The sequence below is a fragment of the Delphinus delphis genome, chromosome 2 (genome assembly GCF_949987515.2).
Source record: "Delphinus delphis chromosome 2, mDelDel1.2, whole genome shotgun sequence".
Classification (NCBI taxonomy): Eukaryota; Metazoa; Chordata; class Mammalia; order Artiodactyla; family Delphinidae; genus Delphinus; species Delphinus delphis.
Genome location: NC_082684.1, coordinates 50,552,060 through 50,578,332, shown reverse-complemented (window position 1 = coordinate 50,578,332; position 26,273 = coordinate 50,552,060). Strand labels below are relative to the sequence as shown.

General features: G+C 35.2%; 1 protein-coding gene across 1 annotated transcript in view; it reads right to left on the bottom strand.

Moving 5' to 3' along the window:
- Window positions 1-241: 241 nt before the first annotated feature.
- SOS2 (SOS Ras/Rho guanine nucleotide exchange factor 2) overlaps window positions 242-26,273 on the bottom strand; it is a 99,697-nt gene continuing 73,665 nt past the window's right edge. Inside the window, exons 14-23 of the mRNA XM_060004596.1 lie at window positions 24,677-24,899; window positions 21,171-21,290; window positions 20,833-20,995; window positions 16,568-16,685; window positions 15,444-15,616; window positions 12,099-12,215; window positions 10,579-10,840; window positions 10,004-10,045; window positions 1,760-1,869; window positions 242-751 (exon numbers count right to left, since the gene is read on the bottom strand). Of these exons, the coding sequence (XP_059860579.1) occupies window positions 242-751; window positions 1,760-1,869; window positions 10,004-10,045; window positions 10,579-10,840; window positions 12,099-12,215; window positions 15,444-15,616; window positions 16,568-16,685; window positions 20,833-20,995; window positions 21,171-21,290; window positions 24,677-24,899 (1,838 nt within the window). The remainder of the gene's footprint in view (window positions 752-1,759; window positions 1,870-10,003; window positions 10,046-10,578; window positions 10,841-12,098; window positions 12,216-15,443; window positions 15,617-16,567; window positions 16,686-20,832; window positions 20,996-21,170; window positions 21,291-24,676; window positions 24,900-26,273) is intronic.

The following is a 26,273-nucleotide window of genomic DNA, read 5'->3' as shown; positions in this document are numbered from 1 at the left end:
TATACTGGCCTTTGGGCAGCACTGAGGATCCAAGACAAGGCAATGCTACTGATCACCTGAGGATAATGGTAAAGGACTTCTGTATTTTTATTTTTCCAATTTTTAAAAGCTTATTTGATCAGTAGCATTTTTGTAAGAGCATTATTTTTAAAAAGTACTAAAATACTATGCCTTTTTTGAATAAATTAAAAAAAAACTTTACAAATACCATTCCAGTGTCAATGACTACATATGGCTAGGGTCATTGAGGAGTTTCTGCATTTTCTAGCAAAGGCAGTCTATACAATGGGGGGTGCGAAAGCTCCCGTTTGTAAGTCTTTGGTGGCAGTTTTGGTAGGTGAGGGCTTGAATTCTGCCTTGGTGGAACAGGGGGAGCTTGAGGATGAGCAAGATTATTCTGACTAGAACTGAGCACGTAGCATCGACGTGGTACCCTTGGAGAGGGTGTGCTAGGAGGAGTGTTTGGAGAATTTGGACACGTACTAACGTCTCTGAACCAGTCTGGATCTCTGTGAAGATGTCCCAGTGGAGGTGGCTGAAGAGTAAACGGACAGTTTATAAAGTGTTCTGGAGGCCGAAGGGGAACTGGTGGAGGGGTATCGGGAAGAGGATCTCTCGGCGGCGGCGGTGGTGGACTATGCAGAGGCCCGTCAAATGCACCAGAAGGAGCAGGAACTCTGGGTTTTACCTTTGGAGGAGGAGGCTGTCTTGGCGGAATAGCAGGGGGGTCATCATCAGATTTCATAGTTCCCTCAAAAACAAAAAGATTAAATTATACCTCTGTTCTCCTGAAAAATCTGTAAGAAAAAGTTTTAAAAAGACTAAAGAATTCTTATGTGTTAAGTTAAATCCAGAGCCTCAAAACAGGTTAATCTGGTTTAATGATCAGATTTATGAGTAAATTACTCCCAGTTTCACTCAGGGCCCAGTTTAATATTTTGATATATGAGATGTTTTAATTGAAATCTTATAAAGCCTCAGATTATCTTGCCTTATATATACAGTTTATAAATATATGGTTTTATTTATAATAATGGGCAAGTGAGTAAAAAGAATATATAGCTTTGTAAACATGAAAGGACACGAAAGGACAAGAGGACTTAATATCCAGCTTCTGCTTTTTGGCCATTTACTTCTACTATCCCTAGTGAAGCTCAGTGGTGGTTCTCAAAGTGTGATCCAGGGATCAGCAACATCAACACTAGTAGGGAACTCGTTAGAAATGCAAATTCGTGGGCTCCACCCCAGACCTACTGAATCAGAAACTCTGGCCATCTGGTTTTAACAAGCCTTCCAGGTGCTTCTGACGCAACCTAAAGTTTGAGAAGCACCAGTTGAAAGTTTGGAGAATGGTTTGAATACTACAGTTCTTTCCATCTCCACCAGAAATAAAAGTACTTCTGAGCATCTGTGAATCTGCCCAGCCTCTTTTTTTAGAAAAATTATTATGAGGATTAAACAATTATTTAAGGTATTTTTCTAAATAAAACAACCTAAATATTTAAAAGCCATAATGGGTGACCAAATTGTAACTGACAGACTCTTTATAAGAACAAGCACTATTTTGAAGATTCACAACTTTGAATAAGTTGAGGCAAACCTAAGTCCTGTGGACTACCTTGGAATTTGATTTTTTGTTTTTGTTTTTTGGCCACAAGGCGCAGCATGCAGGATCTATAGTTCCCTAACCAAGGATGGAACCTGTGCCCCTGCAGTGGAAGCCTGCAGCTAACCACTGGACCACCAGGGAATTCCTTACCTTGGAATTTGAAGCATCATGATCAAATTTTTTTCGAGGAGGAAGTGGAGGAGGAATCAGTGGCTCTTCACTTAGTTTATGTAAACTACCACACGAACTAAAGAAAGACTCTGGGGGTAAAAAAGATTAGTTTAACCACAAGTCACAATGCAATCATAAGACAAAACTTTACTTCAATCTGTGATCACCTCTGCTATGGTATCTGTCAGACTGTACTGTAGCTGACTGTTGGTTTAGCTATCCTCTCCATTAAGGTGTAAGCTTTCTGAGGGCAGTGTGTATTTATTTTCATATCCGTAGCATGTAACACAGTGGTAGTGCCTGGCACATACTAGGTACTACTGCTAAATGAAAATATACTATTCAATTAAGATTAATAAGGAGATTCTGCTCCCTGAAAAGCCTTTTGTTTGCATAAACTGTACTAACTTCCAGAGAAAGATCATCCATAAACAGAGACCATGCTTTTTTTTTCCCGAAGTGAACATTATTTTTACTTGTTATTTTAACATCATGTTAACTTACATAAACATGCAGTGTAGATGACTGGTTTTAGACAACAGTCAAAAATTAAATCCTTAGCTAATCAACAGTATTCTCAGTGTAAAATACCATGCATTTTCTGAAGCAGCTATTATTGGATACATTTCCACACAAGTAATAAAACCTCCATCTAGGAGACCATAGGGTAGGGTTGTATCATAGGACTCTTCTATTTGCAAGTCTTTCATTGATAATGGAAACATTACACAACTGCATTAAAGGAAATTTACAAAATAATAAAGTATTAGAGGAAAAATTACCCCAAACATGCCAACCAGACATAGAATAAGAACGATTTTCACGTTCACTTCTTTTGTCTTTTTCATATGGTTAAAAAAATACCTGTAATTATGGACCAACTCCCTATTTTAATATCTCCACACACAGTTGGTGTAAAGATAGTGATCATAGCTTGTTTATCATTATACTGAGATTGGGTTTATAGGAGCTACTTGGGAAAGAAGTTGGTGAGTTTAATTTTAAACACACTGAATTTGTGTGAACTGCTTATGGGACATCCAAGTAAAGATGTCACTCATTACTCCATGTCAAAAATTGCTGTCCTGATCACGTGATTCTGCAGTCACCTCAGAGTATCTTGATGGCTCACCGTGCCAGTAGCAGAAACAAAAAGTATGCCTATGGGGTGTTGGCAGATGGTGTGAGGAGGTTAGGTAGGGCAGTACCTGCTGTGAATATGTTCCTTTTGCTTGCCCAGCAAACTTTGCCCTTTGTCTCTTGGTGATGATGAATCCATCCCATATGGTTCAGTCAGCCAATTCTGCCCAGGGCACCCCAATTCCAGTCAAGAAGTAGACAACGGACTCACTTTCTTAACTTGATCAGATTTTTATCTGCCTCTCTTTTAAGCATACAGCTGTGTGCTTCAGTGAAAGCTGATCTTACCCCTTAGCTCCACAGGTGGGGCCTGATTAGACCATTCCCTCAGCCAGAGTAACTGGTTGTCGACACATGAACTAATTCAGACTACTGAAATTTGAAAGGAGGTTTGCAAGAGGCTACTGAAAAGGAAGTTCCTTGCTCTTTTGGAAAAGCAGTCTGTCAGTCTTTCTCTGTACCTCTCTTTCGCACTTGACTGAACAAGGAAGCACATAACCAATACTCCTGCCACCACTCTCATGACCTTGAGGAAAAACAGCCTCAGATAAAGCTGATAATCTGGACAAACCAACCAAGAGTCAAAAAGAAATCTGGTCCTTAATAACATCATTAAAGTTATCATTAATAACTGAATCAACCAGTCTTAAAGCAGCCTTCCTCCAGACTTCCAGCTATCTGAGTCAGAATGCTTTCTTACTGCTTAAGGCAAACTTAGTTGAGTCTTCTCTTCCTTACAGAAACACACACGCTCATGGAAGCAGAAAACACCTTAATGATAATGGGATAGCTGTGAAAGTTTCTGAGTCTGACTCTACAGTCAGCCCACTTAACCACTTAAATGCAGAATGTTTCTCCATAGGAGGCACTCAGTAACCCTCGTTGAAGTGTGAAGTTCAACTTCAATTTTATTTTCTATTAAGAGCACTTCTCCACAAGATTATACAGGTTTTGTGAGCATTTTAAATAACCTTAGTATTCCAAACCAGTGAATGTAGGATAATTTACTTAACAATTTCTGTAATGTTAGCTAGCTATGTAAGTTACTTCCAATTTTTTATCATTCACTTGTCCATCCACTCAACAAGTATTTATTGTGCATCTGCTATAGTGCCAGCACTCTTCTAGGCACTAGTGATACAGCAGTGAACAGGAAGCAAAAATTCATGTCCTTCTGGAGCTTATGTTCTAGGTTGATAAGAGAGAATAAACATGATAATTAAGTAAAATGGCTATAAGTTAAAAGAAGAAATATTAGGTAGGGAAGGGGGAGCAATTTAAAAGAGGGTGATCAGGGAAGGCCTCACTCAGGTAACACCAAGCAAAACCCTGAAGGAGGCAAGGGAGCATGCCATGAGGCCAGAAGGGTGAAGAGCACTCTAAGCGAAGGGAAGAGCAAGAGCAGAAGTCCTGATGTGGGAATTTGTCCATTTTGTTCAGGAGGCACAGTAGCTGGAGCAGAGTAAACAATAGAAGAGAAGAGTAGCTGATGAAGTCTGATAGATCAAAGAAGGCCAAACTGCATAGGACCTTACGGGTCCTTTTGAAGGAGCTTTGGCTGTTACTCTAAGATGGAAAGCCACTGGCTTTAAGTACAGGTGAGAAGAGTCTAAGCTACATGCTAAAAGGACCTAGTTGCTGTATTGAAAACAGACTAAAGTGTGGAAGGTGGGAAGTTAGGATGCTACTATAATAAACCAGGTAAGTGATGGTGGTCGCTTGGACCAAGGTGGCAGCAGTAAAGAAATGGTTAGATCCTGGATATATTTTGAAAGTAAATAAGACCTGTTGACGGATCACATTTGGGGTATGAGAAAAAGAAAGAAGTAATGATAACTAATATTTTCAGCCTCAGCAATTAGACAAATGTGGTTATAACTGAGAAGAGGCGGCAATGGGAAGAACAACTTTAGAGGAGATGATATCCAAATAGAGACGTCGAACAGGTCACTGAATACATAAGCCTAAAGGTCAAGAGACAGGTTCTGGGCAGAGAAAAAAAATTGGGGAATTATCATCATATAGATGATATAACAGTGAACGAGACACCAAGTGAGTGAGAAGAAAAGAGATTCAGAGACTTAGGGCCTTCCAATGTTAATAGGTTGGGAAAATGAAGAGAAACCAGCAAGAGAGACTAAGGAGCTAAAAGTAAAGTAGAAAAACCACAGAAGCAGGATGAACAATGTGATCTTCATGTACGTGATTTCTTCACAAAAATTTTTTGGTATTCAGTATTAATGAAGGCAGAGACTTTGTCTTTCTAGTTTGCTGTTGAATCCTTAGTACTTGGCAGAGTAGCTGGTACCAAGTACTCAATTCTCTACTGAATGAATAACCAAAGGGTGTGAACATTTTTTTGGTTTGATACGTTGTTTTCAGATTTCTTTCCAAAAGGATCATACTAATATATCAATTTACAAGGGATAAGTAATATATGAGTATCTTTTAACATAGGCTTGCTCATATTTTGATGTAAACTGTCTATTCATGCCCATTGTTAATGCAGTCTTGCTGTTTTTCCCATTTTATGTGAGCACTTTTCATACTTTTCTTTCAGGATTTTAAGATGTTCAGAATTTTATGCAGTTATTCTCAATATTTTCTATTAAAATTCAAAACATGATTTTCTTTATCATATGGAAAATGTATTTTACTACCACCCAGAATAATGTCTAGAATTCCTGGTTCTCAAATGGCATACTGTTATGGGTTGAACTGTGTCCCCCCCACAGAAGTTATGTTGAAGCCCTAACCCCAGCACCTATGAATGTGACCGTATTTGAAATATAGTCTTTACAGATATGTAATCAAGTTAGGATGAAAGTGAGCCTGAATTCTGTATGACTGGTGTCTTTATAAAAACAGGAGATGAGGGCTTCCCTGGTGGCGCAGTGGCTGGGAGTCCGCCTGCCGATGCAGGGGACGCGGGTTCGTGACCCAGTCCGGGAGGGTCCCGTGTGCCGTGGAGCGGCTGGGCCCGTGGGCCGTGACCGCTGGCCTGCGTGTCCGGAGCCTGTGCTCTGCAGCGGGAGAGGCCGCGGCGGTGAGAGGCCCACGTACCGCAAAAAAAAAAAACCAGGAGATGAGAAAATGAGATACAAGGAGAAGATGGCCATGTGACAACAGAGGCAGAGATTAAAGTGATGTATCTACCAACCAAAGGATGCCAAGGATTGCCAGCAAATGCCAGAAGAGGTAAGGAAAGATTCTCCTGTACAGGTTTCAGAGGGAGCACAGCCCTGCCACCTTGATTTTCAGACTTCTAGCCTCCAGAACTGGACCTTAAGCCACTCAGTTTGTGGCACTTTGTTACAGAAGCACTAGAAACTAATATATGTAGTAAATACATTTCCACTGCTGAACAACCAGGAAAATAAGAAACATGCACAAACTCCAATGAAGCCAGGAAACATCTGGATCCTGAAGCTTCAATGCATCAAGGTGGACTACAATGTACATGAAGGAGACAAATGGAGGAAGATGAAACCCAAATGTCTATAGTGAGTGGGACTGACAAACAGCAGCAAATTTGCCCCCAGAGAACCAAAGGAGGGATCAGGAATTAAAGGCACTTGGTATAATGGAAGGCATGGACGTCAAAATAGAAGATATGATTACGTCTATACAAGGGCCAGTGAGAACCCCCAAATCCTATTCTCCACTTAGTGAGGCCAGGCAATTACCACATTCCCACCACTGCAGGAGACTGAGGGTTTTTATTCTCTGGAGAATCTAAACTTCAGATTTGCGAACACTAGTCTGTGCTGAAAACACAGATTTTCATACTAAATGCAGAGATCTCCCAGGCAGAAGATTCAAAAATCTTTCTTTGGAGAAACTGAACACTCTTAGAGAAAATGCCTCATAGATTCTGAAATTTGGGGACTTGCTAAGCAAAAAAAAATTCTCATCACTCTATCAGTCTAACAGTGAAACCTACAAGGCAACAAGCTTTGCCCACAGATATCGCACTTCCTATCAGTTTATATTGCCTCACTCTAAAATATGAACAGAAAGCTAAGGATCCCAGACAAGAAAGAAAAACCTCCAATATGAAAGACCACAACTAATAGAAGAAACTCAGAAAAGAAACCATACCAGAAACAAAATTAATTTTTTTCAAAAATTGAATAGTGAAACCAGACTAGGATGATATAAAAATGTCATGATCAGAGGGAATTTAGAATGAATTCTTAGAAATTCAAAATCATGATAGATGGAAAAAAAATGGAAAAGCTGGGCAATAAAGTAAGGAAATCTCCCAGAAAACAGAACACATAAAGAGATGGACAAGAGGAGATAAAAGAAAATCAGAGGATGAATCTAGGATGTACAATATGGAAAAGAAGCTCCAAAAAGGGACTCAGAGAACATGGCAGGGAAGAAATTATTAAAAAAATGATACAAGGAACACTTTCTAGAAATCAAATACATGAATCTCTAAATTTAAAGGGCTCATTACAGACAGCAAAATGAAAGAAGAAAAAAAGACCCACATCAAAGCAGATCATTGTGAATGTATAGATCATTAGGAATAAACAGAAGATTCTAAAAGTTTCTTGAATTTAATGTGGCAGAGACTGCTAATTGTCCCCCAGTGCACCTGTCCCTTTCTTCCTTTTAGTAATTCCATGAATTTTAGCAAGACAAAAGGCTGTTTAGTTACAGACAACATTTCTTAGCCTCCCTTGCATCTGTGTCCATGTGACTAAGTTTCGGCCAATGGGATGAGAGCAGGAGTGATACCTGCAACTCCCAGATCACTTTTTGTAACAAAGCTCCTTGCCCTCCATGTTCCTGCTGGCAGAAAAATGGTAACAACTCAAATCAGTTGCTCAAGACTCAAGAGATGGAAGCCAAATTTTGAGAATCCTGAATTGCCCTGCTAGCCTGAAAACCTTATAGAGAGGAGTTGTTTACTTGCTCTGGCTATTTTGAGAAGTAAACTTCTATTTCATGTAGGACACTGTATTTTTGGGTCTCTTTGCTACAGCAAGTAAACTCCAGTTTTCAAAAAAATAATTAAGAATGTAGCATCACTGGGCTTCCCTCATGGCACAGTGGTTGGGAGTCCGCCTGCCGATGCAGGGGACACGGGTTTGTGCCCCGGCCCGGGAGGATCCCACGTGCTGCAGAGTGGCTGGGCCCGTGAGCCATGGCCGCTGGGCCTGCGTGTCCGGGGCCTGTGCTCCACAACAGGGGAGGCCACGGCGGTGAGAGGCCCATGTACCGCAAAAAAAAAAAAAAAAAAAAAGAATGTAGCATCACTGTCAGAAGGATTTTTGTCTATTTTGTTCAGTGCCACTTTCTCACACCTACAACAGTACCTGCATATAACAGGCATTTAAAAATTATGCGTGAATGATATTAGACTTCTAAACAGCAAGTATGAAAGCTAGAAGACAGTGGGAAACTGTCTTCAAGATTCTGACTGAAAATGATTTAAAATTCCATACCCAACCAAACTTTTTTTTGGCTGCACCATGAAGCTTGTGGGATCTTAGTTCCCCGACCAGGGATTGAACCCGGGGCCTTGGCAGTGAAAGCGTGGAGTGGACTGCTGGGGAATTCCCCCAGCCAAACTATTAACAACTAAATGTATAAATACATTTTCAGAAATGCAAGAACTTAAAAATTTATATCCTATGTATCCTTTCTCAGGTAGCTACTAAAGATGTACCCCTACCAAAATAAGGAACCATATCAAGAAAGAAGACAAGGAATCCAAAAAACAAGAATCCAACACAAGAGAGATGAAGGGAATTTCTAGTATGACAACAAAAGAAAGTTCTAGGATTTCAGCTGGGTCAGAGGCCAAGACAGCAACCAGTCCCAACTGGAGCAGGACAAAAGAGCATCAGGAAGGAAGTTTCCAAGTTAAAAAGCACACACACAAAAAACCCCCAAAACAAAAAATCCTAGATAACTTCCCTAACTGGTCTGACTTTAAGGAAAACTGTGCTGTAAAAGGGTGTGGGAAGATGTAGCAATAGATGTTTAAAAACTAACAAACAAAAAAAAAATCCTAAACATTAATGAAGCTATTATTAACTTCAGGAAACAGAGCTGTACAAGAAAGGAAGCATGATCAGAGTATACACTCCTTGACTTGGCAGTGAATAATATTTTCCCCAAATGCGCTAAGTATATTAGGTAAAGGGTGAAATCTTCATCTACCATAATAGGAAATCAGTAAACACTGTCTAAAATGAATGATTCAAGAGAGAGAAAAATATAAAAACATCATTTAAAAATGTGGAAGAATCACTGGAAAACAAGGGGTGGGGAGCCATCGGGTAGAACTGTTGTTAATTTCATCTTGTGTTTTTAAGCACTATTTACCTTTTAAAACTCTATGCATATATCACCTTGATAAAAATTTAAAAATTAAAATAAAGTACAGAATTGAACATTTAAAAGAAAAACTTTACTTTTCTCACAAGACAGAAACTCTCTTGCTACTATCTAAATGATTCACATTTTACTATGATAGAAGCAGAAGTCCTCTAGATTATCTTGGGAGAATTATTCCTGAAGCTGCTGTGTCCCTTTGGGTTATTTTGTTTTAAACAAATGACCATAGAAAGAAAGGTGACAGTATTTTACTTAAAATGCTGCTTTAACTAAAAAAAGCTCATGAGAAGAAATAAGTGATCAAGGTTGGCCTGGGAACCTGATAAACATTTAGTATTATTCCTATAGGAAATGAATTGGAAGGAGTGGGGAAGAGGAGAGGCAACTGATATGAAATCACTGCTCATCCTGTGCCAAGTAATGTGCTAGCTGCTTCTAAATAGTTATCTCATCTGACCCTTAACAAACTGGATATGCTAAGTAATTTGTTCAATGTCATACAGCCCCTAGAACACAGATAGCTTGTAAAATGATGAAAATAAACTGTAGTAAAGTATAAATAGTACCCAGTTGAAAGAAAATAATTTGATTTATTTATAAGAATTTCATTCATTTCTTAAAATTTTGAAATGTTGCTAAAACCCAAACTATTCATATACAAATTTTATCAATTCAATTATTATCTTTATAGTCATTTCATTAGAATCGACTCAAATTCTTACTTACTTGAATGAGGCAAGAGGACTGGAGCAAAGATGCTATTGCTTCCTATCGGAATGAGAAAAATCAATTTGAAAAGGAAGGTAATATGTACGGTTATATTTTTAAAATATGTTTGCATAAAGTAACATACGTAATAACACACACAGAGTTCAGAATTTTATCATCCTCTTTGGCCATGTTAGTTTTTAAAGAATGAACCTGGTATTCTTTGTACCTGGAATGTTTTTCCTTTCTTAGCATAAGTAGTTCCCTCTCAGTCTCTTTTCAAATTTCCTTCACAAAACTTATCTGCTTTGTTTTCTTTTTCATTGTCTACTGCTCCCCTTTAGAGTAGCATTGGGGGTCAAAAGGTTCTAAATAAATCTTTGTTGAATGAATAAATTAGAAAATAATATGCATAAACAATGCACAAATAATGCTTTACTCCCATGTTAGTCACTATTTTCACATATAGATGTCACTTTTCACACTAATATAGTTTGCAAAGGATTCTACAGTTTCCTAATTAAAATGATGAAAAGAATTAACTGAAACACAAGATTCCTTTTTTTGCCAAATAGTTTACATCAAATACATACCACAGGAACTGTTGAGATCCACATCTAAAAACACACTAAGGTCTGAAGAAGCAGACACTGGTGGAGTAGATGGTGTATTTGGAGAGGTTGGTGCTGACACTGTTGATTCAAGCTCTGTTTCAGCAATCCGACTAAAGCTTATTTTACATGGTTCTCTTTCTAATGGTGTTGGATGACCTCGTAAAGTACCTGAGGTAGAGCCATGTCGGCCTGTATTAGGCCTTATTCCAGGAGATTTTAAAGAGAAAGTTGATTTCCTAGGCTAGGAAAAGCAAATATAATTACGATTACAAACTCTCATGTACTTTATTATGACTTAGTATTACCTTATTAATTCTTAGCATACAGTTAAGAGAGTACAATAAATACCAGTCTGCAAGGACAGTCTGTAACATTCCAGTGGAACGCTTTGGGATTTGACTGGCTTAATTTTAACACTGACTCGAATACTGTATAAGTAAACCTCTTTTCATACTACAGAAATAAAATACTGCGAAATCTGTGTGAAAACAACTGTTTGCTCCCCAAACACTTGAGCCTAAACTTCTTCAAATTACTGATATCAATTTCACAAATATTCACCGTAGACATAATATATGCAACATATTATGCTAGGTGCTTTAGGAAAAAAAGACCGTTTTTTTCCCCCTCCCTAATAATAAATGACCAACCTCCACAATGATACTTTTCAGTCTTTGGAAAAAATTGCTATCATTATCTCCCACCTTCAACCTCTACTCCCTTTTAAAACCTCTCCCAGTGGTAACCTAATGAAAAAACATGAACTCAGATTCAGGTAACTTGAGTTAAAACCTCAAGTGTGCCCATATCTAGCTATGAAAGCCTTGAAAAAGTTATTTAACTCCTTTGAGCCTCAGTTTTCATGTCTGTAAAATGAGAGTAAGATCAATATCATACAATTGTTGTGGAGATGAGGTAACATGAAACTACCTGGCTCGAAGTTGGTGTATCACAAATGTTTTTACTTCCTTCCACACCTTGCTTCACTTTCAGCTACTTAGAATTGGTCTTCTACTACTTCTGTTGTCACTGCGAACCCCAGGAATAAAAGGAACTACTGTATGGCAGCAAATTTTAGCGAGAGAGGTGGGTTCCAGTGGTAACTACGGACAATGGTGCTCTTATGGCAGGAGCGAGGGTCACGTCAGAAGAACTGATATCTCTCCTTACTCCTTCCCAGGTCTTTTCATTTCCTGTTCCGCTAGCTACCTGCCATTTAGGTTCTCACTTTCTCACAGCTTTTCCCCTTATACTAAGAAGGATCAAAAATGGACAGATAAACAAGTGGTACTAAGATAAAGGATGAACCAGATTTTATCAAAATGCTAACTTTTCCCCCACAGTATATATAATTTTAGAAATAGTATAAACACTGCAAAACAAAACACTTAAAAACAGCTATTCAAGCAAAGTACAATTTTAATGGAAATAGTCTGTTGAACAACTAAAGACAGCATTGTTTTAAAAAACAAATTTTTCCAAAACTGTAATGGACTTACAAATCGAGGTGGCTGTTTGCAGTTCCGGGGTTCAATTTCTAGTGACTTGTTGAACAGATAATCTGTAAACTCTTTTTCAGAAGCATTTCCCATGGGGTTAAGGTTTTCAAAGAACCTCTGGAATTAAACAAATATCCATGAGTACATATTTTAGATTTTATTAAAACGTTTACTTCATCAGTTTAATACAAAAATATCATCAACAAATTAACAGATCCTAATGTCTGAAAAGTCCTCAAGAATTGCTGATTCCAATCTCTCTATTTTCGGATAAAAGTATAAAGTTTTTATGTAAGTTGTATATTCCAGTCTTAAAGTTCTTCTAAGGAGATGAACAGATTTTTCACTTATTACTATCTTAATGGCTCAGTATCCCTCAGTTAACATTCCTACTCATTATAACAACAAAATGATCATCAGTAATAAGCTGTCAAAAGTGATTAAAACAGAATTATAGTTATAATCCATGATGAAACTTTGATGATCAGAAAAAAAATAGAGATAAATTGGATTAAAGTCTATTCAAAAGTAATTTCAAGAACAATTATATAAACATATCTATGTTAGCCTCTAGCAAAGTAACTTTTTTGTCTTTACTAAAAAAATATTTTCCAAGCTTACATGTTGTTTTATAAATTAGTTTATTTATAAATATTTATTTATATACTAGTTTATAAAACAGACATATATTAAAATTTTGTTTTTAAATTAGTTTATAAATTAGTTTATTTATAAATATTTATTTATATACTAGTTTATAAAACAGACATATATTAAAATTTTGTTTTTCATCTTTATTGGAGTAATAGCTTTACAGTGTTGTGTTAGTTTCTGCTATACAACAAAGTGAATCAGCTATATGTATACATATATCCCCATATCCCCTCCCTCTTGAGCCTCCCTCCCACCCTCCCTATCCCACTCCTCTAGGTGGTCACAAAGCACTGTTCCCACTAACAGTGCAGGAGGGTTCCCTTTTCTCCACACCCTCTCCAGCATTTATTGCTTGTAGATTTTTTGGTGATGGCCATTATGACTGGTGTGAAGTGATACCTCATTGTGGTTTTGATTTGCGTTTTTCTAATCATTAGTGATGTTGAGCATCTTTTCATGTGTTTGTTGGCAATCTGTATGTCTTCTGTGGAGAAATATCTATTTAGGTCTTCTGCCCATTTTTGGATTGGGTTGTTTGTTTTTTTGATATTGAGCTGCATGAGCTGCTTATAAAATACAAGTTTTTAAGTAAAAAATTTAGATGATTTAACAAGGTACAAAAAGAAAAATAAACAGTAATCTCATCAACCAGAGATCTCACTGCTAACATTTTACTATTGGAATATCCTTCCAATGTTTTAACTCTGTGTGTGAATATATGTACATATACATATATTGTAATTTTTTTCCTGCAAAATTGGGATCACCACATAGCTATTTTTAGCCTTTTGAAAGTATTCAATTAAATTTTTCCTGTATGGTTTATTTACTTTAAATTATACAAACTTTAACTATATAATACTTCATCAGATGGATGTTCCAGAATTTATTTCACCAATTTCCATATAGGTAGTAACCCACATAGATGTTTTCTAATTCTTTGCTATTATAGTAATAATTATTGTTATTATCAACTCCTTGTGCATAAATTTTTCTGTGCATTTCTGATGACTTCCTTAGAAAAATTTCTTAGAAGCGAATTACTGGATTTAGCTTTATTTAATTTTGAAGTAGCTTAGAAGCATATATACAAATAAGTTCTGGGTTCTAGCTTTAGCAGTAGGCAAAATGAGCTTTAGAATTTCTAGTATAAAATTCTTCCATTTTTCAGGCGTTCTGCCAATTTCAAGAAAATGATATTACTCTTTTAACAATATTGAAACAATTTATTCTTATATTCAGGTTAGCTAAATTAAATCAAATGGACCAACAGTAATTTAAAGACTTTTATAAAGTTATAATTGTGATTTTCTCATTCTTTGCTCTATTTTTTTAAATACTATTTCGTTTGGTTAACTATGCTTTGAAAGTGATTAGCTACTTTATCTACTTTTTAAACTTACTTTGAGTCAATCTATAAAGAAAGCATTCTCTGCCCCTAATCCCCAAAAGAATGCTTTAAACAACAGTAGGATGTCTAGATCGTATCACAGAAACCTATTAGCAATTACTGAGATATGAATGCTAAAATTACTATTTTAATTATACCCAGCTACAATGTAACATTATTTCTGGGAGGAAATACAGTGTGAACTCTAATCTGGGCTTCAAGAACATTTCTTTTTTTTTTGGCTGCCCCACGCAGCTTGTGGGATCTTAGTTCCCCAACCCGGGATTGAACGCAGGCCCTCATCTGTGAGAACACAGAGTCTTAACCACTGGATCACCAGGGAATTCCCTCAAGAACATTTCTTTAGCCCTATGAAGCACCACATCACAGAGGGTTGGCTAAATAGTGAGAGAAGGGGATGAAATAGGTGACAATTTTCTTTAGAGCAAGTATCTGTCTGTATTTTCATAATGGTGCATACTTCAGGTCATTTTTTCTTAGGACTTTAGGGTTCTTTGTTTTGAACTGGGAACAAAGAATAGTTACCATCTTACAATTTAGGAGAATGGGAATGATAGTGACCATATTCACTCAACATGCCCAGCCTGCAGACTACATCTGAAAGTGTAGCACAATTTTTAATGTGAAAGGTGAATTTATTCTGATAGTTATCGTATGTTCTGAATTTCAAATAAGTATAATACAATAAAACTCACTATAAACATAATACCATAATTTACTCTAATTTAGAAGATATTTCACATCTTATAGTACCACAGAATCAGTATTATGAACTATTGCTCAAAACAGAATACCAAGTGAGAAAATGTTTTAAAAAAATCATTTTTTACTATGCATATATACACACCACTCTCCCAACCCCTTCCCCTATTTAAATGCAATGTTCTTATAAAGGGATTAATTACCTAATGTTACATTGGCACATATAAAATATCTAAAATGTCTATCAATCAATGATAGTACTGGTAGTGGATTTTCTTTTTACTGTGTGGATATCAGAAAGTTTCTTTCATTCCACTTTGTCATTCATTTTTTGAAAGCGCTACTTAAACCAGCTGCACAAAGAAACAACAATGTCAAGACAAAGTGCCTAATAATATTAATAACTGCAGACTGTTAGTGCAGAATATCTACTATTCACCACTCCTATCTATTGATAAATTAACTCATATTATTTTCATAGCAAAATAAAGATCATAATGTATGGTTATGCCATATCTTAGAGAGGGCAGAGGATTTAACGTGTCCTCTTTTTAAAGAAAAGCAAAGAAAATATTTACCCTCATTTCTGGTTCTATCCGTAAACAGTAAGGTTGATTCTGATATTGCTGAATTTCTCCAGTAATTTCAGCTACTTTCCTCCTCTTACTGAAATTGATTAAATCTTTCCCTTTCTTTTTTAAAAAATCATTATTCCCTTCTTCAGTCTTCAGAATATTTGTTAAATATATTCCTAGTAAAAAAAAAGTGTTTGAAGAAAAGTTTTAAAATTGGTTACTTAACCATTTGGGAAAACAATTGATCTAGTAAAGTCAAAAGACATCCTGTAATACAGCAGTTCTTACTACTAAAATCTCTGATATATTTAATAATCAATCTTACATTAAGAATTTTTTTACATGGATGGAAACAATTTAAAATTGAAAGAAAACTAGGGTTTATAAAGAGCTTAATTTGCCATTTCTTAGTCTAATAGCCTAAAATAAAAGGGAGGATTCATTCACAAAGTCTAAATTGTAAGTGTTAAATCTATTCTAGCCATTTTAATATTTCTTATAAATCTTTAATGCCAATGATCTTAAATGATTACTGATCAATATATTAATTTTAAGCCAATTCTGGTTAATAAGACTACAAATTTATAAATTAATTCTGCCCTCCCAAAGCCTGTAAATTAGATAGAAAAGAATTATTCTTCAGTTTTGGACAGGAAGAAAATCTTCAGTTCCTCTTTCATGCATAATTACTGATTCATTTAAATCAGTGGTTGTCAGCTGGGGGCAATTTTGTCCCCCAGAGGATAGATATCTGGGAATGCCTGGAGACATTTTTGGTGCATGCTATGGTTTGAATGTTTGAATGTTCAACATTCATACATTGAAATCCTAATGCCCAGTGTGATAGAATGAGGAGGTTAGGCCTTTGAGAGGTGCCCTCATGAATGAGACTACTGGTCTTAGAGATCCCACAGAGCTCCTTACAACTCTACAAGGTAATTACTAGAATCTTCACTTTATAGATAGAGTTTACATACAGAGTTTAGGTTTTATTTATCAATATAGAAAGCTAATAAAAGCAAATATGCTCAGATATAAAATCAGGACAATCTGCTTCTAGAGGCTAGTCTCTTTTCACTATATAACAAACTCTCCCTCAAAATATAAATCCATTTTTAGTAACTTACCAAAAAAAGGCACACAAGGTGGATTGATTGACTTAAGTTTCAATAGATATTTTTTAAAATGATCTTGACTTAATTCCACAGCTTCATCCAAAATTTTCCTTTTTCTTTCCTGCAATGCCTTTAAAATATATAAACTGAGCATAATTTGCTTTTTTACAATTCAATCATATTTTATAGATGCAGAGCTTTCAATTTTAAAATTTTGCAAATATTTGAAAAACAATTTTTAAAATTAAGAGATGAGTACTATTTTTATCTGCACTTGCTGGAAATGATTTCTTATCTATAAATATAAAACTTTAAAACTTATTTTTTTCTAATATAAATTAGAGGATTAAACAATAAAAAAATCTTCCACAGGATATTATTAGTTATAATCCTGATTAGCCAGAGTTTCAAATTATAGCTGTTGGAGAAAAATATAATCCCATGGCATTCAAATACTTTTCCACTGAAAGATCTTTTGGGGCTAAGGGTAATAAGGTTTTGGTAAAGAGGAGAAGGCTGTGGGAGGGAGACAAGAACTGAACAAAAATGTAGTAAACCAAGTAAGCAGTCATTTATTTTATATTTCATTATTACATTTTTTAATTAAAAATGAATTATTTTATTTTAAACCTGATAGATACACACACACACAAATTGACAGCAAACATTATACTTGATGGAAAACGATTCAACTCATTTCCTTTTTTTTTTTTTTTAAGATTTTTTTTGATGTGGACCACCTTCAAAGTCTTTACCGAATTTGCTACAACACTGCTTCCGTTCCACGCCCCAGCCCTTTGGCTGTGAGGCATGCGGGACCCCAGCTCCCCAACCAGGGACCACTCACTCACCCCCCGCACACTGGAAGGCGAAGTCCCAACTACTGGACTGCCAGGGAAGTCCCTCAACTCATTTCCTTTAACTTAAGGAAAAAGCAAAGGTGACTGCATTGTAACTTTTATTCAGTACTATACAGAAGTCCTAACTAGAATGGACAAGAAAAATAAATAAAAGACTAGGGATTGAAATGAAAAACTGTCAGTATTCACAGAAGAAATGATTGTCTGTGACGACATGAAATAAATCTACAAATAGAATGTTAATGAGAGAATGTAGCAATATTGCTGGATATAAAACCAACAGGCAAAAATCAACTGCATTTCTAGATATCATCAACAAAGAAAACAAGATTATTAAAATATTCTAATATAAATCTAACAAAACAGATGTGAGATCTTCATCAATAAAACCACAAACTGTATTAAATAAATAAATAAATGGAGAGATACACCACGTTCATAGTTGGGAAGATTCATTATTGTAAAAATGTCAGTTCTTCATAACTGATTTATAGAACCAGTATAATTCTTACCAAAACCCCAACCTTTAAAATAATTAAACTTAAAATGATTCTAAAATTTATATAATAGCAAGGGGTCAAGAGTAAGTCACTCTTGGGAATTTCCTGGCAGGCCAGTGGTTACAACTCGGCGCTTTCACTGCCAGGGCCCAGGTTCAATCCCTGGTCAGAGAACTAAAAAAAAAAAAAAAGAGTAAGTCACTCTTGAAAAAGAATGACTGGTGGGGACTTGCCCTACTATACTGTATCAAGAACTAGTATAAAATTACAGTAATTTAAACATGTGGCACTAGCACAGTAATAATCAAATACATCAAAAGAACAGGATAGCGGGACCAAAAACAGGCCCACACATTTATGGATACTCAACTTACGATACAGCTGACACTACAGATCAACGGAGAAAGAATGGACTTTGAATAAATGTGTGAGATCAACTGGCTAGCCAAATGGAAATTAGATTCCATACTCAAAACTCATTTCCAGCTGGATTAAGGACTTAATGAGAAAGATAAAACATTAAGGTAACAGAGGAGGATCTATTATACAAGACACCAAAAAGCACAAATTAAGTAAATGTGACATTAAGAATTTTTGTTCATCAAAAGACATCATAAAAAATGGTGAAAATAGCTTCAATCTGGAAAAAGATATTTACAACACACATAACTGACAAAGGATTAAAATCCAGTATATGAGAGAACTCATACAAATTCATTAGAAAAACTCAACCAAAAAAGTGAAAAATTTCCACAATACAAAGAGCCAATAAAACATCTTAAAAGAGGTTCAAACTCATTAGAAATTAGGGAATTATAAACCCACACCACAAGACTAGAAAAATAAAGAGAACTGACAATATCAAGTGTTAGCGAGAATGTGGAACAACCAGAACTCAAGCTTCTGGTGGGAGTATAAACTGGTACGATTAATACTTGAGAAAACAATTGGGCATTATTTATTTTATCTATTCTATCATCCAATAATTCTACTCCTAGGTATACAACTTAAGAGAAATTTGTGCATGTAAGCACCAGGATAGATGCAGAAAATGTTTATGGCAATATTACTGATAATAGTGCCACACTAGAAACAATCCAAATGACCATCAGCTAACTAACTAACAAATAAATAAATAAATAAGCAAATAAAGAAATAAATTTTGGTAAAGTTATTTCTATAATATGTTACAGCTATAAAAAAAGAATGAACTATAGTTAAAAGAAACAATATGGATGAATTTTAGGAATATAATATGTTGAGTAGAAAAAGTCTTAGAAGAATTATATTCATATATAATTAAGAAACATGCAAAATGAAACAACACTGTTTAGAGATACAAATAGTAAAATTATAGAAAAAAGCAAGAGAATGATAAGCACAAGATTCAGCATAGTAGCTGGCTCTGAAGGGGCAAGGAAGGAGATGGATTGGGAGGGGTTCTTAAACTGGAGGCCAGGTAAACAGGTATTCTTTGTATTTTTATTCTTTATACCATATACCTATTTTTATAAATATTGTTGAATATAAATATTCAACACTTTAAGAAACTAAAGCTTAACGTCTCAAAATGAATACACTCCTTCAGAGTTTTCAAAATGAGAACTGAAATTATTAGTCCATTAGATAGATTATTTGGCAATATTTGACTATTAATATCTTTAATATAAATAAGTCCATACAAATCAATAACATGCAAACACCCAAACAGAAAAACACACACATGAAATCAGTCTAACCCTCCATTCCCCTCTAATCACAACCCATGGTAAGAACCGATGTGAAAAGAAGAGTATGTATCCTTCCACACTCTTCTCAATGCTTGTGCAGCTCACTTACACGTTTACAGTTTGTTCTGTTTTGTTCCATCAAAATGAAATCATATTAATTTTTCTAAAGATTTTTAAAATGGATTTTCCCCTAAATGTCACAACTATTCTTCCAAGACAATATACGCAGATTCTATTCACTTTTTTTCTGTAGCTAACCAATATTCTACGCCATAGGTATAGGATAACATACTCAATCATTCTCCTACTGATGGACACAGGTTGTTTCTAGTTTTCTGCGACTACAATTACTGCTGCAGAAACTAGATCTTTGTACCTTAACTTTATAGTCCACTGCTTTTATTTCTGGGTCCAAAAGTATCTGTATTTTAACATATACTGCCAGATTACTTTCTAGTAACATTGTAAAAGTTCACATTCCCAAAGGCAAATATATTTGCGTGGCTGAGTCTCTAACTTTTCTATACTTTCTATATCTTCTGAATTTTCAATGATAAACACTAAACATACACAATTTTATAATTTAAAAAAAACTAAGTTCTACAAAGCATTTTCTCCATGTTACTCTTTCTTTGACTATATACTACAGGCGATTAAAGTAATTTGTACATTTATATTTAAAATTCTTTGTCATTTATTTGAAACAATCAATTTACCACTGAAAAAATCCATTTGGAACTTCATTACATTTAGGTAAGCATATTAAACAGTCACAAAATTCATATTCTTTTTTTTTTTTTTGCGGTACGCGGGCCTCTCACTGCCGCAGCCTCTCCTGTTGTGGAGCACAGGCTCCGGACATGCGGGCTCAGCGGCCGCGGCTCACGGGCCCAGCCACTCCGCGGCATGTGGGATCTTCCCGGACCGGGGCACGAACCCGTGTCCCCTGCATCGGCAGGCGGACTCGCAACCGCTGCGCCACCAGGGAAGCCCCAAAATTCATATTCTTTGATGAATTCTAGGCTCACTTATATTGATGTATTTTCTAATATTGTGATATCACTGTGTTTAAGGAGTAAGATGGATTTATAAAGGATTTACTCAAAAAGATCAGTGGTAGAAGGAATCTCTTTCACATTAATTTTATCTCCCCACAAAAGGATAAACTATTTAAGCCTAAAACTTACCTCAAAGGTATGATCTAGTCTATAGACTGATACTGAATTTACTGCACTGACGATCTCTAATACACCATTGAAATTATTCAAATCTTGAAAAACTTGCAGAATTTCTATTATTCTACTTAGTACTGCCACCCGTTCCTCAAAATTTTCTGCTTCCACAATGCACCTAACCAAAAAAAAAAAAAAAAAGAAAACAGAAAATCATGGCTTAGAAAGCAAGTTCCTTGTTCCACATAGAAAAGAAGAAATATATTTTCAGCCACAATTTTTGCTTATATATGACTTAATATTATAGAAGTATAACATTAAGAAGTAGTAAGACAAAGTAAATAAAAACTTACTTTTCAAACCAGAGAGTGAGATTTGTGGTGTGGCGAATCATTTTTAATAAATTTGGAGAATTTATTTCTTTATCTTCTTTGGTCCATACACTCCCTACAAGTTCAGAAGGTTGAACTTTCCTGTGGAAGCAAAAATCAATGCACTTAACCTACAAAGGATTAGTATCAAAATTATTTAAAGGTCTCCTAAAACTTAATAAGAAAAAGACAAGTCTAAAAGATAAAGGAACAAACATAGAAGCAGGTAATTCACAGAGAAACAGAACTGAATAGCCAACGAACATGAAAAAATACTTTAACTCTTACTCAGGGAAAAGAACATTAAACCACAAGGAAATCCCATTTTATTCCTATCACACTAACAGAAGTGTAATACCAAATGGGTAAAAATGTGGATAAAAAGGGAACTCTCCATTACTGATGTGCAAGTAAAATTTGATACTTTTGTAAAATAATTTGGCAGTATCTCATAATACTGAAAATATACATACTAGATCACCCAGCAATTGTACACCTAGGTATACATTCTAGATACACCAGTTTATAAGAAAACATTTTTAAGAATGTTCAGTCAAGCATTGTTTCCAAGAGTGAAAAATCCCAAACAACCTAAAGGCTCCTCATCAAGAGACTGGATAAACTGTGGAGTATTCATACAATGGAATACAATATAGCAATTAAAATAAGCAAACTAGAGCTATACTCAGCAACAAATGCTAGAATCAATTTAAGTAAAAAACAAGTCACGGAATGATATATCAGTATAAACAACCTTAAAATGTGCAAAATAATGCTACATATTGTTTATGAATGTGTGTATGTGTATAAGTTATACAGACATACATAGGAATAGTAAATATCAAATACAAGATAGTGGTTATCCTTTAGAAGAAAGAAGAGAAATGGGATTAGACAGAATTACACAAAGGGTTTCAATTTTATTTGTAATGCTTTTGTTGCTGATGCACCCGCATTGTATTATCTTCTATATTTTTTTAATACCTGAAATACTTAATAAAAAATCAGATGGAAGAGCAGATTAAATCACTGTATACAGTGATTCAGGATTACATAATTTTTAAAAAATTGACCATTGGCATTGCCATCACTGTCCTACAGACTTGGCTATTATAATAATTAAAAAGTTCAGTAGATTTGAGTGTAAATGGGTACTCTGAACAGTCTTGGAAGTAAGTTTTCTTAAGTGGTTCTATTATTTCACCAGAAATTAGTTTACAAAGAGTGTCAGTATTTTACATATGGTACCCTTCTTCCATAATACACATATCACTTAACAAAGGTATTTCTATGTTCTGAAAGTAGGTCCACATAGAGCTAAGTGCTCCCTTATTCCTGATGTCCATTCATGTGACACTATAAGGAAAAACCTGATTCTGTACTGTTTGCTTTATCTAAGGAATAAGTCCCTTCATTCCCACCTATCACAAATCCCACAGTAAAGAAGCAACTTAAGTGCACATCAATAGATGAATGGATAAAGAATTTGTGAGACACACACACACACACACACACACACACACAAATATTACTCAGCCATAAAAAAGAATGAAATTCTGCCATTTACAACAACATGGATGAACCTAGAGGATATTATGCTAAGTGAAAGAAGTCAGACAAAGAAAGACAAATACTGTATGTTATCACTTATATATGGAATCTAAAAATATAACAAACAAATGAATATAACAAACAAACAGACTCAGATATAGAGAACAAACTAGTGGTTACCAGTAGGGAGAGAGAAGGGGGAGGGGCAAAATAGGGGGAGGGAATTAAGAGGTAACAAAGTACTATGTATAAAATAAATAAACTACAAAGATATTTAGCACAGGTAATACAGCCAATATTTTATAGTAACTTTAAATAGAATAGCCACAAAAATATTGAATCACTATAGTGTACACCTGAAACTAATATAATATTGTATATCAACTATACTTCAATTTAAAAAACTGTGTTTTCCTACAAAAAAAATCCTACAATATCAACAAAAACCACCTGAACTCCAAATTACTTAAAATATAACATGACACTCTGAATGAGATGGTAACAAACTCTGATGGGTGTGCTAAATTCTGAACAGCACAGTCAGGGCAAATCAGAAACCCAACTCTAAAGAAGGTGAAGTTTTATATCTGGTGCTTTCCCACATTCTCCATTTACACTAAACTTTATATATTCTTGCTTTTCCCTGTGTAATCCCAGTTTTAAAAAAAACAATGGCTGCTAATCAGGATAACTTCTTAAGGGTGTTTGTATTTTAAAATCGGCTTCTGAATGCAGAAAAGTTTTTGATGGAATGATAGTGGTAGGGGTTTATTTTCTGGATGGGGCTGGCAGGTGGCGACTACCTGTAAGGCCTGTACTCTGTTTTTTTGGTTTTTTTTTTTTTGCAAGGCCTCTACTCTTCACAGGAGCCTGGGTTGTAAATGAAAGAAGAAAGCTTAAATTATGAGGTAGGAGATAGGACAGAAAGAGGCTAATGTACTGGGAAGGACAGTGGTTTTAAAAAAAATGACAGAGGAATAAGTTGATAAAGCAAGTTGAAAAGAGAAAAAACTGTGGTTAGGAAGGTATGAGATGTGTGAGTTAGTAATTCTGGAATAAAATTTGGAGTGATGACAAGATTCAGAATATGACCATAGGAAATGTCTGATTTGGAGTAAAGAATGGCATTGGAAGTGATAAAGCCATGAAGCTAAAAGATTAGGTTGTAAATGAGTGATCTGTGTCGATACAGAGGCAGGAACTGCTTTATATATAAAGACAAATGATGGGATACAGCTAAAAATAGTCAAGCATATTTCTAGTGATCCTTATAAACAAAAGAAAATGGCTCAGAAGTTTTAAGTATGGTTCATCATCACACTACTTCAAAAATATACTTTTCTTTAAAGTGAATATTGACCTCAAATACCTAAAGTATTTGAGACTCCTTAAAAGAAGTGAAGAAATCTTTACTCTTCTAAGAATTTTGTTACTCATTTGCCTTGCAAACCCAACCCAGTCAAGCCCCACATTACAATTTTGATTACATATTGAAAAAAACCTTTTGATTACATATTTGAAAAAAAAAGAAGAAAGCTTATCTCACTCAATATTCTATTTACTTAGCTGCCCAGAGCCTAGCATCCATACTGTCTTAACGGAACCAACTCAAACTAAAGCCATGAGAAAGTATTAGGAATAGGAGCTGGGTGACTGTCTATAAAGTGGTTGCTATTGTACTGCATTAGTCTTCTCTCTGCCACTCCTCTTGTGAAGGATTGCTAGGACCTAATCTAGGCCTGAAGAGCAATAATTTATGACTTTCACCTGCAGAACAGACTATAGTTAAAAACTGTCCTATGCACTTTCTTCCCAGCCCACAAGAATAGATGAAGTATTTTTAAGCACACATGAATAATTTTCAAAATGTTCTGAAAATAGATGGAACTGTTCAAAGTTTTTGAAAACAGAGCAGCGAATTAATGTTAATTGTCTACCTGTAGAGATCAGATTCCAAAAGTGTCAGCTGACGTGCAATTTCTATTGGATGAAGTGTCATGAGATCAAATGTTTCAAACTGTCCTGGTCTGCTGATATGCCATTCAATTGGTGGAGGTGGACTTTCAAAGGTAATATTATGGCTTATTCCATTTGCCTGAGCTTGTTTCTTCCTCTTGATGATCTTAGCAATTGACTCTACCCATTTCTTCATAGCTTTCCCTAGAAAAAGAACACAAACAAAAATGCCCTTTACTTGACAGATATAACTGCAAATCTTCGTATAATCTGTAACTTTCATGCACCTTCATGAAACCCCACTCATGTCCGCCCTCTACTCCTTATGTTATTTCAAAGCAAATCTAAGATATCATATAATTTCATTCATATTTAAGTATTATCTAAAAGTTAAAAACTTTAAAATAACCATAATACCATCATCACGTATAAAAATGACAATATCTTCTTAATATCATCAAATATCTAGTTAGTATTCACATTTCCCTGATCATCTCATGTTTTATTACAGTTAGTTTGTATGAAATAGGATCTGAACAAGATCTACATATTGCATTGAGTCAGTATGTGTCAAGTCTCCTTTCATCTACAGGTTCCCCTTTCATCTCTCATTTTTGCTTGCAATTTATTTGTTGAAATTCAATCACTTGTGGAGTTTTCCAAGTCTGAATTTTGCCAATTCCATCTCTGTGGTATCATTTGCCATGTTTCTCTGTCCCTCTATCTTCTGTAAATCAACACATACAGATTTGATCTGGTCCAGGATAAACTTTCGACATGAATACTTGCAAGACTATTTCTGATAAGAGGCATATAATGTCTCTCTTTTTATGTTACTAGGAGTTGAGAAATGGTAATATTCTCATTCTATCATTCCTTCTTCACTTATTAGTTGCAATGCTTCTTTAAAAACTTTCCCTCATCAACTATTTAGTTATCTTGAGGTATAACTTGTATAGGAAAGGCCTTTAAACAAAATCATTTACTTGCTTTCTTCTAATATGTGTGTGTATTTTCGAAGCTTCTTAGATCACATATACTCTAGTGTCTTCATTAAGAACATTAAGTTAAAAATTAACTTAGTACTATAAACAATTTTAAAGCACACATGATAAAATTGTGTTTTAAACATCTCAAAACTGAAACAAAGGAATCACATTCTCTATTTAAAGTAAAATTTGCCTTGAAGAACAAGCAGGAGATGAAAGAAGCTAGACTTAATTATGGTATTCTTAATTAATGCCTTATACTATCAGAGAAAACATGAATTTTCTTGATTCAACAGCATACATTTGATATGTACATTTGTTTAATATTCACCACCTAGAGTTTCATTTCATGGGCTGTGTTCTGAAACTTCAGGTAGGAAACTCCTATCTTTCAGGTGTCAAAAATACACCAAAAACTTTTCCAGGGGAAGTAAATATTATTTAAGAATCTGTTAACCATTCAAAACTGAAGAATAAGATTAAGGAGGAGAAGAAAACAAATTAAATTACACAAACATTTAATTATTTAAAGGAATGGCAACCATGAAATGAGATAACATTAAAGGGCTTAAATTTACTAAAGAGGACT